Source organism: Gopherus evgoodei, chromosome 7, assembly GCF_007399415.2.
Source record: "Gopherus evgoodei ecotype Sinaloan lineage chromosome 7, rGopEvg1_v1.p, whole genome shotgun sequence".
Classification (NCBI taxonomy): domain Eukaryota; kingdom Metazoa; phylum Chordata; order Testudines; family Testudinidae; genus Gopherus; species Gopherus evgoodei.
This window is the reverse complement of record NC_044328.1, coordinates 98,829,368-98,848,783: the sequence shown is the minus strand read 5'-3', so window position 1 is coordinate 98,848,783 and position 19,416 is coordinate 98,829,368. Positions and strand designations below refer to the sequence as shown.

Here is a 19,416-nt window from a genome sequence, read left to right as displayed (position 1 = left end):
GAGTTGAGCTTGGAATGGGGAAAACAGTATAGGGGAGAAAAGTGGCAGGGACAAAGGGGTAATTGGGACTGAGCTGCGGTAAAGAAAGCAGGTTACAGCAGTGATTCTTAACCAGGGGTATGAATAGCCCTGGGAGTATGCTGAGGTCTTCAGGCAGGTACATCAACTCATCTAGTTATCTGCCTAGTTTTACAACAGGCTACACAAAAAGCATTCCCACAGTCAGCACAAACCAAACTCAAACAATGACTTGTTTATACTGCTCTATATACTACACACTGAAATGTAATGACAATATTTATGTTCCAATTGATTTATTTTGAAATTACATGGTACAAATGAGAGCGAGCAATTTCTCAGTAATTGTGCTGGGACACTTGTACGTTTGTCTGATTTTGAAGGCAAGTAGTTAAGTGAAGTGAAACTTGGGGTACACAAGACAAAGACTCCTGAAAGGGGCAAAGTTGTCTGGAAAGGTTGAGGGCCACTGAATTACAGGGTAAAGTATAAAGGATCTAATATTATAGGATAGAAGGTGGAAGGTAACGGGGTAGGGCCGGGGGAGGCTATGTGACAAGGGAGGTAAATAGAGAGAAGGGAGAAAAATGGTGTCTCCCTTCTAACGCTGATGGGCTTTACAAGCAGAGCAAAGGGCTAGGAATAAGGTTTGCTCTCTGGAACCTCAATCCCCATGTCCCATTCCAACCCCAGCCAGGCTGCTCCAGCCCTCACAGTTCAACACTGGGGGGCATCTTTGAGGTACATCCTTAAAGTTGAGGTCTTGCCCTCGCTGTATGGATATAGCTGACCAGAGGGCATGTCTGCAGCAGCCCAGGGCTTCCCACTGCCTCAGGGACCTTGGCCAAAACAGCACCTCTCATGGCTCTGCTATCCCTTCTCCATCCCAGAGGTTGCTGCAGCACAATGAGGGTGAGTGCAGAGTTTGCAGAGCAAAATGAGATTAAATGCACTGGAAAGAGGTGAATTATTAATGTATTTGACAGAGATTAATTTTCTCAATCACTAAAATGCAGTTGCCTCTGGGGTGGGACACAAGAGCTGTTTCTAACCAGTGTTGAGATATAGCCCCCTCTGAGGTGGGGAGCAGGGGCTGTTTATTCAGTGATCCCTTGCTTTGCTCTGAGATGCGGCCACCACTGACTGGGACAGAGGGGGCTGTTTAATAGCTCATAGTAAGAGTTAAGAACAGGACGTGAATCTCTCTCTGCTTAAAATCACAGCGGGCTCAGAATAGAGTGGGAGGGTGAGGAAGATTCTTGCAGAACTCCCCCCCCCCCGCCCCAGCCTCTTGAGTGCCCCATCCCCATCTGCAACTCAGCTGAGGCAGGAAAAAAAATACAGGCATCACTAAGCCCATGTGAGAAACAGATGCCATAGCTGAGCATCTAGAGCCACCCCTAGGGGAAGTCCATCTCTCAGGGAAAGCTGGCACAATAAGTCAAAACCACAAAGCAACCCACGCAGGGTCAAGGAATCCAGGCATAGCCAGGACATAGGCCACTGATTTTATTAGCGCAGGAGATGAAAAATGTGAATGTTTGATACAGAGGTGGGTTTGTTTTTTCATTTTTTTTGGGGGGGAGGGGGGAAGAGTTCCTCTCTACCAGTCCCACTCACACACACAGTTCAACAGGCCTTGTGCTCCAGTGATGGGGTCTCAGCCCCCACAACTATAAATGGCCTGGTCCCGCTGCTTCCCCAGCTTCCCCCGAACTGATTGCCAGCATTAAAGGCTCAAACCCTGAAACGCATGCACGAGACCCAGGCCAGGGGCACTAAGCCATGCGTCAATCCAGGGGGCAGCTGGGATCTAGGCCGAATCCAAGGGGAGTTGCTGTCCCGGTGATTGACTGTTGGAGGAAAGCATGATGGGAGGGTCCATGGAAACAACACCCACATGGTCCTGGGAACTCTGTTCAAAGCTGGGATGCAGCCCCACCCCTACTCTTGCAGCCCCCCCACAAAGGAGGGGGCCATGTCTGGGGCATGGTCAGTCCGTGGTGAAGATCCGGCTGGAAATATCATCCAGGAGCCAGTCGATCCCCGTCAGCAGGTTCTCCCCAGTGAAGGCACTGCAGGCCTGGATGCACCAGTGGTGGCTTTTGATGCTGTCTAGTTCCAAGGCCTGAAGGGAAGACAAGACGACGCTGACTTACCTGAGTGTGCTGAGACCAAACCTGTCCTCAGCTCACATCTCTCAGCAGCAGCACACCCTCCTGTCCCTGCTCTGGGGAGGGAAGGATTAGTCCCTTACTCACAACCTGGTAAAACTGAGGCACAGAGAGGGGAAAGATCATACAGTGAGTCAGAAGTCCTGGCTGCCATTCATCTGGTGTAACTCTTCTACCTGACTCCCCTTCCAGAGCTGGGAACAGAAGACCTGACTCCCGGTCCCTGCCCCCCATACTCCACCCAACAGACCTCACTCCTCTCAGTCAATATCCCTGGTTTGCTTCAGGCCAGTGGCTCTCACCTCCCGGATGGCATTGGAGGACAATGCTCCCGGCAGGTCCTGTTTGTTGGCGAAGATGAGCAGAGTGGCTCCGGCCAGGCGCTGTGGCGAAGGAAGCACAGGGTGAGTTGCATGACCCTGTTGTCTTGGTCCCCCATGCCTGTTAGCCCATCAAGCACCCTCCTACCCAGTCAGCAGCCTACCCCCTCCTCCTCTGTCCCAAACAGGGGTCTGTTTCTCAGTCCTGAGGGACCTGGCAGCAAGGGGACTGGGGTCCTCTCTGCAGCAGAGGCAACTGCTGCCTCCAGCAGGTCAATACCAAACAAGGACCCTCAGGGATCCCAACCCAAATTCCAGCTACCTCCAGCCTAGTTCAGCCAGAAGTTGTCCCACCTACCCAGAGCATACAGCCCTCCCGAAGGACACTTTGTACAGCCCACTCCCCCATGCCCAAAAGATACACTGCCTTTCCCAAGACATTTGATACAACCCATCCCATACATATCACTCTTTTCCCGGCAGGATACAGCCCCCCCACCCTCAAAGAGAATTGGTACAGCTCTCCCCATCCCCCAATATAGACCCTCTCTGCCCCCCAGATAGGTGCAGTTCCCACCTCTTCCACCAGGAGGCTCTGCAACTCCTGCTTGCAGACCTGCAGGCGCTGCTGGTCAGCGCTGTCCACCACCCAGATGAGACCATCTGTGCTCTCAAAGTAGTTGCGCCAGTAGGAGCGCAGGGATGTCTGTCCGCCCACGTCCCAGATGTTCAGCTTGAACCTGAGCAGTAGAAAAAGACACAGAGTGTGGAGGTAAAGGGGCAGTCAGGCAAGATCCCAGCATGCAATGGGAAACGAGCATCCTGGAGCAAGGAGGGGACGTTCCCTCTGCATCTGGCTCTGGGGAGACCAAACCTTCTCCAAATCCCTTAAGAGTGACAGAAAGTGAGCAAGGGGCTGAGCTGAGAGTGGGGACAGGGGATTTGTCAGTAAAGCCTCATCTTGCTTTGGTTAAGCCTCTGAGGACGGAAGAACCACCCCCATGATCTGAAGGGGGTTAAGCTCAAGGGGGAGCTGGAACAGTTAGGGGAATGGGGTGAGGGATCTGTACAGAACTTGGAGTAAAGAATCAAGGTTATTGAGATCTATTAGGCAGGGGAATCTCCAAGGGCGCACTACAGAATCACAGAAATGTAGGGCTGGAAAAGACCTTGAGAAGTCATCAAGTCCAGCCCCTGCACTGTGGCAGGACCAAGCAAACCTAGACCATGATACTCAATTTGTGATCCACTGAAACCTCAAGATCCTTTTCCACAGTGCTACCACCTATGGCTTAAGGGGGTTTGAAACCAGGGCTGAACAGAGGCTGAGGGTTTGTACTGTGGGGCGGGGTGGATAATCCTGCCCTGGAAGGGGTGGGGATCAGACTTTGGAGGGACAAATCTCTCCAGGGGATGGATGGGCTGGGCTGGGCTGGACAGGGCAGGTTTTGGGGCCTGTGGATAGATCAGACACTCCGTTGGGCGCTCACCCTCGGTGCTCCAGGGTTTTGATGTTGAAGCCCAGTGTGGGTGAGATGGTGTCGATATCCTCCCCATTGAACTTCTTCAGAATGGTGGTTTTGCCAGCATTGTCTAGGCCACTGTGGGAGGCAGGTCAAGGAGATGGCAGCTCAGAACATGGAAAGCCACATGAGCGTGTGGGGGTGGGTGGGGGGCATGGGATGTTAGTGTCACAGCTGGATGGCGGATCAGCCCATAAAAAGGAAACTCCCAGTTGGGACCAGCGCAGCCCCTTCCAGCGCTTGGTACAACCCTATTTACCCCTCTGTTCACTGGACACAGCCCCCACCCCGGGACATTTGGTCCCCCTCACCCGCATACCCACAAAATATAGCACTCCTCCAGGCCACTTGGTAGAGCCCAGATCCCATAGCCACAGGATACATCCCTGCCCCCAAAGCCCTTGGCACAGCCCAAACCCACAGGATACACCCCCTGCCCCCAGAACTGTTGGTACAGCTCAGACCCAGACCCACGGGATACACCTCCCTGGTACAGCCCAGACCCACAGGATACACCTCCCTGGTACAGCCCAAACCCCAGACACACAGGATACATCCCCCCCGCCCAGCTCCTTGGTACGGCCGTCAGCTCCCACCTCTAAATGATAGAAGCCCCCTTTACCACGCGATACTTGGTACAGCCCATCCTCTCCCCCTGCAAAAGGATACAGCATGAGGAGCCGCAGCTCCCGCTCCTTCTGTCGCATCTTCTTCAGAATAGTCAGCAGCCCCATCACCACCAGTCCAGCCGCCTCTTCCGCCCCGCCCGCCACCCGCTTTCCACGGACCAGCGCCCATTGGGTCCCGTCGCCGCCAATCACCATAGCGTTGATCTCCATTGGGTGCACTCACTCCAAGGTCCGCCCCTTACCGAAAACCAAGGAGGACGGGCCCTGCCGCCAGGAGAGATCCCTCACAACGCTAAATTTTCCCACATCGCCACCTAGGCGAAGGGTGTGAAATTACAGGTCCCACCCCCAGGACTCACAGAGGGGGAGGGCCGTCGGCTAGAAGAATCCTTAAAAGGAACCCACAGCGTCACCTGGGGATGGAGACTGGTATTACAGCCCCTCAAAGAGGTTCATTTACAAGTCACACAGGGAAAGCTAGCCAAACCCGAAATGGGATAGCTGGCTGGGACCCTCTAAGCCAGGTGACCAGCCAAGCCCAAGGGAAAGCAAGATGCTCACACACGCCAGGGGAAAATGAGCCACAGTGGGGACAGTGAGTCACTGGCCCCACTCTAGATGGGGTGGGGGGATTAGCCCAGCAGCAGTGCACTCCAACAGCCAAGCTGGCTACTACTGGCCCTGACCCCACCAGCTAGGCTCCTGCCATCCCTGCTGGTGGCACGAATCCCAATGCAGAAGGGAAGTTGCACTGGTGGCTTGGCCATGTCTGAACCCAGTTTGTGTCATCACAGGTCTCTGAATCTTCTTCTGTTGCTAAGGATAGCGCTAAGAGCAAACAGGCCATCCTTATCAAGGCCAGGGATTCCCATGCACCAGATCCCTTAAGAGAGGGCAATGGCACCTCTGCTTTCACTGCTATTAACTCCTCCCAAGACACTGGAGATCACCCTTCCTCAACAACTCAGAGCTTCTATGTGCATTAGATTGGGGGTAAGGACCATTGTGGGGGTGCTTATTCTGTAAAGCACCCATCACTTGCATAGCTGGTGAATGATATACTATGTTTACACATCTCACGGTCTGAAAGGAGAGGGTGCTGCAACAGCTACAGAGCACCTAGCTGGTGCTATGCAATGAGTACAAATGCCTCTGCGTCCCTGTACTGGAAGGAGGTGCTGCAGCACAACCAGCTAGACAAGCTGGTAAGCATAGAGAAACAGCAGCATCACAAATGACCAGTAGCAGGGAAATTTGCAGCCGTTCTTCACTTCACTGGTTCTTCACTTCACTCCCTCATCCACTGAAGCCCTTCAGGAGCCATGCTGGAGAAACTAATTCAGCTATTTGATCAGTGAAAATTTGAAAATTGGTACCCTCTCCATTCTGGGATAGAATTTCATACTGGCACGTGATGGTGGAGTACAAGTTCTGAAGAGTGAAGTCCCCTCTACCTCAGCAAAAGAGCAAATGTCCTCCCTCGTACCTACATGGGGTCCAACCTTCAGGAGTTGGAGATGACCCAGCCCTTCAACACTCCACAGGAGCGAGTAGCCAGAGAGGGGAAGTGACCTGTTTTTCACAAGTGCAGAGCAGCCCCCCACTTGTATGAAGTACAGGAGCCGGAGGTTCTCAGCAACGCTGGCACTGATATAGGACTGAAAGGCTGAATGCCAGTCAATGGAAAGTTTGAAAAAAAAAAAAGAAAAAAGAAAAAAGAAAAAAAGAGACACTTTCACTTTCCTAAGGGGAGCAAGGCTACTGGCAAGCAGAGTAACCAATGTTCTAGGGCAGGGGTCAGCAACGTTTCAGAAGTGGTGTGTCGAGTCTTCATTTATTCACTCTGATTTAAGCTTCCACGTGCCAGTAATACATTTTAATGTTTTTAGAAGATCTTTCTATAAGTCTACACAGACCAATAGTTAAATTATATATTACGTAAATAAGGTTTCAAAACGTTTAAGAAACTTCATTTAAAATTAAATTAAAATGCAGAGCCCCTGGACCAGTGGTCAGGACCTAGGCAGTGCGACTGCCACTGAAAATCAGCTCACGTGCTGCCTTCGGCACACGTGCCATAGGTTGCCTACCCCTGTTCTAGGAAATAGTACCTAGAAGGGCAGTGACTTTATTAATCACTATTAATCATTTGAGAGAAGCTATTTCTCGTTACTGCCTAGCTGAGTAAAGAGATCAGATTGCACTCCTCAAAAGCCAAAGCACCTTTTCTTTGTTGGCTTCAGAGTTGGTTCCGGTAGGACTGTCAGCTGAGGGAGGGGGAGGTTAACTGACAGATATACAACACAAGCTCTACTGTGGGCAGTTATAGTGGTAGAAAGGTGCCTTAGGCCTGGTCTACACTAGGGGGGAGATCTATCTAAGATACGCAATTTCAGCTATGAGAATAGCGTAGCTGAATTCAATGTATCTTAGATCGAATTAAAATTACTTACTTCGCGTCCTCACAGCGCTCGATCGACGGATGCAGTTCCCCCGTCGACTTTTCTTCTGCCTCTTTGAGCTGGAGTTCAGCAGTTGACTGGAGAGCGATCGGGGATCAATTTATCGCATCTACACTACACATGATAAATCGATCCCCGATAGATCGATCGCTACCCGCCAATCCAGAGGGTAGTGTAGACATACCCTTAGACTGTTATAGCTTGTTCCCCTTCCTGTAGGGGAATAGCTCAGCACCTTTATATCCCTACCACAATGTCCATCTGGAGCGGTGGGGTGTTGTACTGCTTTAATTAGACCAAGCCCAGTTTTCTGTAGTTTGTTGGAAGTGGACCCAATCCTGGGTCCCCCTGGGTCTGGGTAGGGTCTAGTCCCTGTTTCTGGGTCTCTAGGGTAGCCACCCAGGTGCAGACCTCTTGTCCAAGCCCTTTGGTAGGTTGTGGGGCACTGCAGCCCGGCCACCCTAGGCCCCAAAAGCAGTGCCTCAACTATCCCAAACAAATCATCTGCTTACGCCCCCCCCCCCCACCCCCGCTGCAGAGGCCTCTGGCTTCTAGTTTAAAGGGCAACGTGAAAGGACCATAGGCTCAGCAAAGGAAGTTCTTAGCCACAGACACACTCAAACAAGCACTGGAGATTTACAGCTCTTTGCAAAGCAACAGGTCCCAGATATGCCACTTCTCTACCCCCAAATCAGATCTCCCCCGTACTGAGAGTCTGAGGTGTACGCCAAGTTTCAGGCTAGGCCTTGTCCAAGGCCCAATCCTCTCAGGCATTTAGGTTCCTTCCCTTACTTTCAATGCATGTTAGGAGCTGAAATACCTTTGAGGACTTGGGCCTAAGGCCCCTTTCTACTCTGCTTTAGTGGTGTAATTTACACCCACTACATGGTCCCATTACTAGAGGTGGGCAAAGCAGCCATGGTGTGAGAACCTGGCTGTAGCGGTTTGATGTGAGAACACCCCTTGCCATGGCTGGTTTTATTCCACTAGGGCTATCCTGTCTTCTCCCCTAAACAGTACATACATCTCAGCTCAGTGCTGGGAAGATGTCCTGCTGTCGGGCTCTACTAAGGAGCTGGAGGTCTCCTGAAGACAAAATGAGAAGTAGGGAAGGTAATTAGAGGAAGATCCCCATCCTATGACCATGCCCATAGCCTGGGAGGTGCTCCATGTTTCCAGGGGAAGGAAGCAAAGGCTACTGGAGGAAGTGGAAGGCGGGTTCAGTCCAGCTATAGAAGTAGCCTTTTCCATTACATAGCATTCCCCTTCTCCTTGCTCCGGAGTAGATGGCCCTGTAACACCAGCTATTCTGTACTTCTGACCATCTAAGGTACTTATCTGGTCCCCATTAGGAGAGCCGGTGTGGCCTAGGGGATCATACACTGGACTAGGACTCAGGAGAGTGGGGCTCTGCCACTGACCTGCTGGGTGACCTTGGGCAAGTCACATTTCCTCTCTGTGCTTCAGAGTCCCCCATTCACCTCCTTTGTAAAGTGCTCTGAGATCTGCTGATAAGAGACAGAGATTGCCATCATCTGGGCACCTTGAAGCCTCAACTCTTTTCCTCCCTCCCTATCATGAGGCAGTGCTGAGCTATTATCCCCATTGTACAGATGGTGAAAACCGAGACTGAATGGCCTGCCCAAGGTCACGCAGGGAGTCTGTGGCAGAGCTGGGAATTAAATCCAGGTCTCCCAAGCTCCCTCACCACTGGGCCATTGTCCCACTCTAGAAGCCGCTCTGTGGATGGAGAAGAGAGGAAGCTGAGGGATGGCATGTCCTGCAGCATGAGATCAGCTGGGAGGAACATTTCAGGGTCTGTGACTGCTCAAAGAGGAGCCCATTAGCAAAGCCAGTAGGCCCTCTTCAGGGACTCGCAGGAACCATAGACCAAGGCAGACAAGAAATAATCAGCCACCAGCCCAAATGCTATTTAAACAAGGATGTTTATTAGTCCCAAGCCTCGCCCCTACAGCCCCTACCCTTGTGATGCTGTACTAAGTGCCACCTACCAATCCCAGAGCCCTATGCTAGGGCGGCACATTTCACTCAAGCGCAGTTTGGGCCTCGGATAAGGGCTGGAGCCAGGTAGCCAACAGTCACTGATACAACAGAAGCCAACTGCTCTCAGAGATGCCAGGGTTCTGCAGAGGGGGCTGCCCGTAGTGCTGACGGAGTTCCAATGCAAAATGTCACGGCAGCTTAGCACCAGCTGCACAGAACTAGAAGGCAATCCAGTTCTGGGTCCAAACACAGTTCTGCTGATGCCCCTCAATCCTGGCCCACAGCCCTCATGCTATCCCAGGCTGGGCTCTGCTTCAGACACAACCCCCACCCACTCAGCTCTGCCAATGCTCCTTAATCCCAACCCGACTGCCCCGCTACACAGTTCTGTCAAAGTCCCTCTCAATCCTGACCCACAGTCCCCTGGCTTCCTCTTCCAACTCTGCTGATCCCCCTCAATACCCACCACAGCCCCCTGGTACCCAACCCAGACTCCTCTCACACACAGCAGCCAATGACCTCCAATTATGTCCTCCAGCAACATTCTTCACCTCCACTAGTCCATTCCTGGGCTTCTCCTGAACTGACACTGCCAATCTGGCCCGCTTAGGGGTGGTTTAGTCCACTGGGGAACCACAAAACAAACACAACCCATCTCATGTAGCTCCTGTGGTCAAGTTTAACCCAGATTTCTGATGGAGAGAGGCTTTATAGTTATTTCTGCTCAGGAACCCCTAGGAAGGTAATGTATTCCACTGCTCCAATCAACAAAGCACCGAGCCCTAGGCTTCTACCCCTGCCCTTGGCCTCCACACACACACACCTACCAGGAGCAGCTTGCCATGCTCATCCAATGCAGAGAAGCCTGCAGTCCCCACACTCCATCCTCCTCTGCTGGAGCCAATTGCAATTAACAGGGAGTTGAGACTATTGTTGGAGGTACCCGGTGGTAGAGACATGGTGGTTCTCATCCCGCACACGAGCTCTGCTGGCCCCATCTCTGTGGCGGGACACTCTATGGCAGGGATGAAGGAGGGAAGCTGTGGAAGGTGTGGTGTCGGTCAAGGCCCCGGGCTAGACAAGGAAGCAAGGTGACTCCCAACCAGAAGCAGCGGTTCAGAGATCTTTCTGAGGCAGAGAAGAGGCCCAGCCAAATCTGCACTGCCTCGGTACAGAGCGAAGATGTAAAGCTGCCCCCACCAGTCACACTCAAACCAAAGACTGCAGGACGAGTCGGATCACCCAGGAGGAAATGAGGACAACCTTGGTCTTTACACCAGAGAATTCCTTCCTGTCCCAACACCCCTATATGGAGAAAGCTGCCCGTGATGCAAACCAAGCCAGCCCTTCAAGCCAGCATCCCACCCACCAGGGGATGAGTTCTCAACACCTTGAAAGGTCAATCCCACTCCAAGCACCAATCATGATTGCAGGGAAAGACCTCTCCCAGCTCCTAGCTCCATGCAGCTCTCCCCAGCCAGAGGGCAGAGCGGGGCCTAGGCTGTTTGCTCCCGTCACCCGTTACCCAGCAGCCAGGAGGTGTGGAGAATCTCACCGAGCAGGGAGCCTTCCGACAGCATCCAGAGCACTGTGGTGGGGACGGAGCTCGCTGCTTTCGCAGAACAAGGGATGATGGAGTTGGGCTGGAAGGGAGGGAGGGAGAGAGAGACAGAGACAGGGCCCAATCCACTCTGCTCTAGGAGAGAGTAAGAGAAGAGACTTTCAGCTGAAGGCTCCCCAGCTCCAAGCTTCCTTTCAGTCCTTGTCGCAACCAGGCCACTCCACACACGGATCACGTTGTGGGTGGGCTGTTGTGCCAAAGGTCTGGGTTTACCTCAATCTGCCCCTTCCTGTTCAGGCTGATGAGGAAGAGGAGAGCGCACACATTTTGATGCAGTAGCGCCAAAGAACTGAAGCTGGGAACTGTTGGCTGCCCTAGATCTGTACGTTCACCTTAGGGCGCACTCACCCTATACTCAGCCTGGGCTCATGGCACTAGTAGGGCCACCTAACCACAGCCAAGGGCCTGTGTTTCTTCAGGCAGGCAACCCTAATGTTACATAACTTAGAAGATGAAGAATGATCTTAAGGCTCAAGTGCTGGACCGGGAGTCAGGAGACCTGGGTTTGAGTCCCTGCTCTGCCAGTCTGCCTGTGTGAACTTGGTCAAGTCACTTAGTTGCTTTGTGCCTCAGTTTCCCCATCTGTAAAATGGGGAGAACAGCGCCACCCCGCCTCACAGAGGTGTTGGGAAGATAAATCCATTCAAAACCGAGGCGCTCACATACTGTGGAAATGATTCATTGCTTTTAAGACCAGAAGGGCCCATTCTGATCATCTATGCTCACTCCTGCATACTATAGGTCAGAGAATCCCTTTTCCTGCATCACACCTGTAATTTGTGTGAGCTACAGTGCAGGTTTAGGAAAGACAGCCAGTCTTGACTTAAAAGACTCCAAGCAATGGAGAATCCACAACGTCCCTATGTCCACTGGCTAATTCCTCTTGGGGTTAAAAATTTGCCTTATTTCCAGTCTGAATTTGTCTCGCTTCAACATCCACTGATTGGCTCTTGTTCTGCCTTTGTCTGTGAGATTAAAGACTGCTCTATTCTCAAATCTCCACCGCAGCTGCAGACAGTGATCAAGTCACTATGGGAACCATATAAAGACCTAAACTAGATTAGCCCAATAAGGCAGGAAGCATGTGCTTCCAGAACGCAACCTCTCTGTTGCAGGGATTTCTACTACTACTTGACTCAGCACCAGCCAGTGGAGATCTTAACCAAACATGAATCAACCCTTGCCCCTTTTATAGATGAGATCCACAGACTTGCCCTGAGGTCAGTGCCAGAACCAGGGAACAGAACCCAGATCTTCTGCTGTCTGTGACAGAAGCACACCACTGGTTCCTTCCTTTTGGAGCGCGAGTGAAAGGGAAGGAGGGACAATAGCGCTTACCTCCTGCTTCATCTCAGGCTGGATTCCCCAGGGGTGTTTAAGGCTCACAGTGGTTAGAGAGGAGAGACTGGGAGATCTTCGGGGAACCTTCAAATCATCTTTCACCTCTGCTAGCAGGATGCTTGGTGGGTCCTCCAGAAATCCTGCTCTTCCCCTGACATGTCAGCTGAGGCCAAAAGAGTTCCTGGTCTGGGGGTTACCTTGATGTAAGGTCTCTTTGGGATAGGGTCAATCTAGAATAGATTGGCGAGTTAGATTCACTAGCCCCTCCTGCCTGAGTTTCTAAAAGGATCTAGGGGCTTTGCATCCTGCCCTTTGGTTTCCCCTTGGCCTGGAGGAGCTTGGGTTAATAGCTGGCCTTCAGTGTAAAATGAACAGATTTAAACACAGAGCTCGGATGGCACACGGCTGCCAGCTCCAAGGACTCCGTGGAGTCAGCAGACTCGACAGTCCCAAAAGGATGCCTCAGAAGTCAGGCTGACAAATGTCTGTCCATGAACTGTGCTGAAAGCAGATACCACGCCCCCTTCTGTGGATGCTTATGGAACTAAGACTTGTCTCCTAATGCTCCCCCACGGCCAGATCCAGACCGTTCTGATTGGACGCTCAGAGCGGCTTCCCCTGCGCTGCCAGGCTCTTCCAAATTCTGTTCCTGGGGCACATCATGCCGCAACCCCTTGGTCAGGGGATGGAAGGAGTCTGACCTCTGAGTGGCAAGGGTGCTTCTACAGCCCTTTCCATCAGAGGCTCTCCAGGCACTGAAAGGCTCCCTCAGTCACACATGGGGAAACTGAAACAGGCAGGGGAAGTGATCTGTCTACGAGCTCATAGGGGTAGACTCTCCCTGCTCTAACCACTGCACCATTCCCCCCCAATAACCCACTCCCCTGCTCGCGGCATCGTCTCCAACAAACACAGGCTCAAACACTCATCGGGGAGGTCTTTCTGCCTTACCTCAATCTGCCATGGACAGATGCCAGAGGGAGACGGTTACCCTGTCGGCTGTTTTTTTCTGATGCTCCCCCTTCACCTCCCAGACGTGCTGCTGGGGGAATGAAAGGGTCTCTCTATCACTTCTCTCACACACCAGTGGTCCACCTAGTTCTGTATCCCACATCAACAGAAGGCATTACCCAATGCTGAACCAATGGGGGGTGCAATTCCTGGCCCCAGCCGCTGAGCACGTTCTGCCCCGAGTCTGCTCCTAGGAGAGAAAGCAGCTCAAGCTGACTATTCAGCAGCGCAATGGATTCCTATGCCATTGTCTCTGGCAACTGAAGACAGCTACTAAAAAGCAAATGGAGATTGGGTGTGCTAGCCCTAAGCGGATGCATGCAGGAGGATCTGGAACGACCAAAGCGATCCCCAGGCTGAGACATACATGTGCTAAGGAGAAGGTCTGTCCCTAGAACTTCAAACCCAGTAAGGGCAGGAACATGAGCTAGCCAGAGGACATCACAAAGGGGGGAGGAGGGATAAGGTGGAGCGCTTTAGATAGGTGGAGGCAGCATCCCCAGCAAGAAGCCAAGATCTTTTTGCACATACAGTGCTTACCCAAAGATTTCAACACAATCTCTGCTGTGGGGAAACCAAGGCACGGGGAGGTGAAAGGAGTTGCTGGAATAGAACCCATAAGTCCTGCTAGCCTTGCGCTCTCACCAGAGGGTGCCCTCTGGACTGCCAAATAGCTAACCTGAGAGCACCAGAAGAGGAAGAAGCACAGGCAGGGGACAAAGGGAGTGGTATATTCACTCAAGCTTGTAGCGGAGGCTTCACGCTTCCTTCAGCAGGGTGGTGGTTAAAGGCATTGCGCTGTCTTGAATCAGCTCTGCCTGCACCTTTGCAGCCGAGATCCCTTTCCCCCTTACGCCTCCGAGCACCGGGCTGTGTATGGAGAAAAAAAATCAATGGGGGGGGGAAGAAAGGGTTACAATGTTAGATACCTGACAAGTGAGGTCTAAACAAATGAGTATGAGGGTGAGGGGGGGGGGGGGAGTTGGCCTCAACAACAGGAATAGCAGATAAGGGGCTTGCAACAGGTCAGAGTTACAGATGCCCTGGCTGAGCTGGAGCAGAGGAATGCTGCAGCCAGAAGGCAGGAGGGAAACCTGGGCAGCCTGTGGGGTTGCTAACAAGGCGCTCGCCGTGGGGAGGGCACAGGGAGACGGGAAGGGAAGAGGGTTGCTCCGTTAACCAAGGCAACCGCGGTGGAACAGGCAGCGCGATACAGTCAAGCGAAATCGGGGTGTCAGTTTTGCCGTTCGCTAGGCACAGAGGACAGAGGCGGAGAAAGAAGAGCCACACAGAGGTTTGGGCACAGTTAAAGCGACGCAGCAGCTGATTTGACGACGAGACGCCGGGAAGTTCTGTACAAGCTGTTTAATCATCAATGTAAAAAACGAAAAGGGAAAAAAAAGCCGTGACACGGACGGACTTTGGAGGCACCAAAAAAATCCACTTCCTTTTGTAATACTGAGGTACAGAAAAAGAACAAGGCACCCCTTCCCCCACCCTCTGGTCCTAGCTACGGATCTAGAGACACACATTTCAAAACTCCGCTCCGCATGCACAACACGGGAAGACCGTGCCAAGGAATTAGCCAGCAAAAGAGGGAAAAAAGGAGCACTGCAAGTTACAACAGTTAAAACTGATGAGAGGGGAGGGGAATCAAGAAAGGATCAGCTCTGAATTATGAGCAGAATTGCCGTGGCTTTCAGTGCAGGCTTGCAGGGGGCCAGTTTGTCGTGGTGGGCGACTCATCTTTCAAACTGGAATTATTTTCTTAGCGATTGAACCAAAACAAAAGAGAACATGAGGAAAGCAAACCAGGAGGGAAAGGGGATGAGGGAGGAAGGTAAAGAAAAGATGCATCCTAACAAAGCTTGGAAAGTGGGAGCATGAGAAGACTGAAGGAAAACAAAGGTTAATTTCTTAACGGGGAGGGAGGGAGGGAGGGAGGCAAACTCACTTCTCGCCAGAGCTTCTTGACCTTCAAAGGAAATCTAGGCTAACACACACATAAAAGGTTGTCTAGTTCATATGAGCCTATTTCAGGAGGCATGGTAACCTCCATCCACTGTGGATGGCATCAGAGAGCTACTTTAGGGAGGAGTGGCACTCCCTTACCCCATAAAAAACTGTGCCAGTAAGGAGTTCTAGGGCTAGTTATTCTCCACTCCATGCCTCCGCCTCCCACCAAAGCTAAGATCTCTGGTCACTTACTACTATGAGCACAGTGAGATTAGTACGTCTGGGCATATTGAGTGGCATAGCCGTTGCTGTATTTCTCATAGTACTCCCCTGCACTGTAGGTGGCACCCATGCTGTACTGGGAGTAGGTAGCTGCTGCTGCGGCTGCAGCCGCCACTGCTGCATAACCTGTCTGGTTGTACACTTGGCTGTATGTCTGGGCGGCAGCCGCAGCAGCGTAGGGATCAGTATACTGGGCCACCGCAGCAGTCGTCCGCCTGCCCACAGGGCTCCTCTCTCTGTAGGCGGTGGGGGTAGAGGGTGCAGGTGGCAAGGCCCTCTCGTATGCTGTCCTGGCAGTCATCGCCCGGTTGTAGAGCTCATAAGCAAAGCGGTCGTAATATTCCCGGTCATACCAAGATCGGGTTGCATATGGGGTATAAGGAGACGGTGGTGGAGGGATGCGTCCCCTAGGGAAGTAGTAACTGGGCAGTGCAGGTGGTGGAGGTGGCACAGAAGTCCCCTTGGTTGTCTTGAGCGAGTTGTTGCTCTTGGACAGTGTTACAAAGATCTTCTGATCCTCCAGAGGCATGTCGTTGAGGTTCAAGATAGCGTCCATGGCTTCCCTCTCCTTGGCCATGTGGACAAAGGCGTAGTTCTTGACAATGTCACACTCCACCACCTTGCCAAACTTCTCAAAGAGCTCCTTGATCTGGGCTGTGGTGGCCTTGCTGGAGACATTGCCCACATAGATCTTGGTGGCGTTACGGATCTTGGATGTGGCGTACTCTACCGTCAGGTTGGCCCCGTAGAACTCCTGCTTGTGCAGCTCGCTGATGGCCTTGTGGGCCTCGTCCTCCTTCTCCATGTGCACAAAGGCGAAGTTCTTCAGGATGTCACACTCGTTCACCTGTCCATACTGCTCGAAGAGCTTCTTCAGTTCATCCACTGTGACAGAAGGGGAGACCCCTCCCACAAAGATCTTCACCATGGCAGGAGGTTGCACTTCCAGCCTGCAATGCTCTCGGGAATCACCCACGCAAACTCAACTGAGAGACAGAGGGGAGAAGAGTTACTTCTGGCTTACGTTCAAGCTATCATAGTGATACCAAGTAGGGCTGTCAATCGCAGTTAACTCATGCAATTAACTCCAAAAATTAATTGTGATTAATTGCACTTATACCAATAGAATACCAAATTAAATGTATTAAATATTTTAGGATTTTTTTACATTTTCAATATTGATTTCAATTACAACACAGAATACAAAGTGCACAGTGCTCACTTTATAGTATTTTTGGTTACAAATATATGCACTGTAAAAATGACAAAAGGAATAGTATTTTTCAATTCACCTCATACATGTACTGAAGTGCAATCTCTTTATTGTGAAAGCGTAACTTACAAATGCAGATTTTTTTTGGTTACATAACTGCACTCTAAAACAAAACAGTGTAAAACTTTAGAGCCTACAAGTCCACTCAATCCTACTTCTTATTCTGCCAATCGCCGATACAAACAAGTTTGTTTACATTGACGGGAGATAATGCTGCCTGCTTATTTACAATGTCACCTGAAAGTGAGAACAGGCGTTTGCATGGCACTTTTGTAGCCGGCATTGCAAGGTATTTACATGCCAGGTATGCCCCTTCCATGCTTCGGCCACCATTCCAGAGGACATGCTTCCATACTCTTTAAAAAAATAATGAATTAAATTTGTGACTGTACTCCCTGGGAGGAGAACTGTATATTTCCTGCTCTGTTTTACCTACATTCTGCATATATTTTATGTTATAGCAGTCTTGGATGATGACCCAGCACATGTTCATTTTAAGAACACTCGCACACTGGATTTGACAAAATGCAAAGAAGGTATGGAAGTGAGAGTTCGAAAAATAGCTACAGCACTCAACCCAAGGTTTACGAATCTGAAGTGTCATCCAAAATCTGAGAGGGATGAGGTGTGGAGCATGCTTTTAGCAGTTTTAAAGAGCACAGGGACAGACTAGTGGTTTGAGCATTGGCCTGCTAAACCCAAGGTTGTGAGTTCAATCTGGGAGAGGGCATTTAGGAATCGGGGGCAAACATCTGTCTGGAGATTTGTCCTGCTTTGATCAGGGGGTTGGACTAGATGAACTCCTGAGGTCCCTTCCCATTCTGATAGTCTATGAACACTCTGATGCGGAAACTACAGAACCCAAACCACCAAAAATCAACCACCTGCTGGTGGCATCTGACTCAGATAATGAACATGCATCAGTCCACACTGCTTCAGATTGTTATCAAGCAGAACCAATCATCAGCATGGAAGCATGTCCTCTGCAATGTTGGTTGAAACATGAAGGGACATATGAATCTTTAGCGCATCAGGCACGTAAATATCTTGCAATGCCAGCTACAACAGTGCCATACGAATGCCTGTTCTCACTTTCAGGTAACACGGTAAATAAGAAGCAGGCAGCATTATCTCCTGCAAATTGTAACCAACCTTGTTTGTCTGAGTGATTGGCTCAAAACAAAAGAAGTAGGACTGATTGGACTTATGGTCTCTAAAGTTTTACACTGTTTTGTTTTAGAATGTAGTTTTTTACATCATTCTATATTTACAAGTTCAGCTTTCATGATAGAGATTACACCACAGTGCTTATATGATGTGAATTGAAAAATACATTTTTTGCAGTGTAAACATTTGTAAAAATATAAAGTGAGCACCGTACACCTTGCATTGTTATAATTGAAATATATTTTAAAATGTAGTAAACATCCAAAATATTTAAAATAAATGGTATTCTATTGTTTAACAGAACGATTAATCGTGCAATTAGTCACAATTAATTTTTTTAATTGCTCAATAGCCCTAATACCAAGCTCTCCAGGGGGTGGACAGAACAAAGCTGGACTAGGAATTTTCACACTTGGGTACGGAAGTGGAATGGCCTATGCGGGTTAGGAACTAGAGTGAAACCCGTAGTAAAACCGTAGCTGCTCAGCTTTGGCAGCACGCAGCCCAGACACACAATCTGCACCTCCTCCAGTGGGGAGGACTCGGCACTGGGACGGGTGCTAGAGAAACGGGCAGGGCAGGCAGGGCCTCAGACGCTGCGCCACCTCCAGCGGGACAGGAACGGGGCTATGGGGAGGAGCCTGGTGCCCCGGGCAGGGAAGGGGGCGTGGCTCGGGACAGGGGACGGTGATCCTGAGGGACAGGCAGGAAACCCTTCGCCTTGTGACCAAGCCCCTCGGGGTCTCCGTAGGGCCAAGGGCCTCCGCCTCCCCTCGCTCCACCGTGCTCCCCAACGTCACCCAATGGTACCGCCCCACCTCAGCGGTATCGCCCCCCGTGTTTCCCGATGATACCGTCCCCGCATGCGCACTGAGCACAAACCAGCCCACCCATCCGGCACGCGCGAGCTGCGGCGGGACCATGAGCCCTCCGGCTCCTTCCCGCCCGGGACTCACCGCGGAGGAGGGCGGACGGGCCAGGAGGAACAAAACAGCACAGCTCCCAGTGGAAACCAACTGTTCCTCCAAAACCACAGAAACAAGATGGCGGCGCTCACTTCCGGCGCCCCCCCCCGAAGTCCAGCTCCAGGGGTAGAAGCGATTAGGGCGCCGCCATATTTGGGACACGTGATAACCATCGCTCTTGCAGAAAACTAAGGGGTGGATGAGAGAAAAACGCTGCTCCAGTGACGGCGGGAGCATCGCGCAATCATTTGATGGTGGTCCCCCCCATTCCTGCTGAAGCCGCATGGTGGCGCCATCTTTGCCTCATATGATCAGGAAGCAGCAAGAAAGAGTCCATCCCCCTGCAAAACTAGGACAGAGGTTGGGGCCACGTTTTGTGCCAGGCAGATCCCCTGCCCCAAGGAGACCTGGCTCAGCTGCTGGGGCTAGCCTCCTTACTCCGCCCAGCTCACTGCCCCAGCCTAGTCACAGTTGCTGAAGAGTTTGGCAAGGCAGGTGGCTTCAGGTGTTAGGAAAAGTTACCAAGGCATAACATGCCCTGTGGCTGGAGGGGTCACAGCACATCTCCTTGCTCATTGGCCAGTAGCAGACTAGGCTCAGGAGGTGCTTGATGCAATTCTTCCAGCGAGAAACAGCACAAACAAGCAAGGATGAGGGGTTTAGCCTCTCT

At 51.4% G+C, this 19,416-nt stretch overlaps 2 protein-coding genes across 5 annotated transcripts; both read right to left on the bottom strand.

Annotated features, from left to right (window-relative positions):
- Nucleotides 1-1,495: 1,495 nt before the first annotated feature.
- ARL2 (ADP ribosylation factor like GTPase 2) lies at nt 1,496-12,033 on the bottom strand. 2 transcript variants are annotated; one of them, XM_030568252.1, is made up of 7 exons: nt 12,030-12,033; nt 4,861-4,868; nt 4,705-4,791; nt 4,003-4,113; nt 3,090-3,252; nt 2,495-2,575; nt 1,496-2,146 (listed from the first exon to the last, which is right to left on the bottom strand). In XM_030568252.1, exons 3-7 carry the CDS (start codon nt 4,767-4,769, stop codon nt 2,012-2,014), a joined length of 555 nt encoding a protein of 184 aa, XP_030424112.1. In that variant the 5' UTR covers nt 4,770-4,791; nt 4,861-4,868; nt 12,030-12,033; the 3' UTR covers nt 1,496-2,011. The 2 variants fall into 2 exon arrangements, with proteins under 2 accessions (XP_030424112.1, XP_030424111.1); XM_030568251.1 differs by lacking the exon at nt 12,030-12,033 and adding an exon at nt 7,118-7,182 and having other exon boundaries at nt 4,705-4,928.
- Nucleotides 12,034-13,859: 1,826 nt separating this feature from the next.
- Nucleotides 13,860-18,843, bottom strand: LOC115654256 (RNA-binding protein 4-like). Of its 3 annotated transcripts, none has more exons than XM_030568250.1 (3): nt 18,738-18,843; nt 15,390-16,327; nt 13,860-13,973 (listed from the first exon to the last, which is right to left on the bottom strand). In XM_030568250.1, the coding sequence occupies exons 2-3, from the start codon at nt 16,267-16,269 to the stop codon at nt 13,954-13,956; spliced, it is 900 nt and encodes a 299-aa protein (XP_030424110.1). In that variant the 5' UTR covers nt 16,270-16,327; nt 18,738-18,843; the 3' UTR covers nt 13,860-13,953. The 3 variants fall into 3 exon arrangements, with proteins under 3 accessions (XP_030424110.1, XP_030424108.1, XP_030424109.1); XM_030568249.1 differs by having other exon boundaries at nt 13,886-13,973; nt 15,312-16,327; XM_030568248.1 differs by having other exon boundaries at nt 13,881-16,327.
- Between the last annotated feature and the right edge of the window lie 573 nt (nt 18,844-19,416).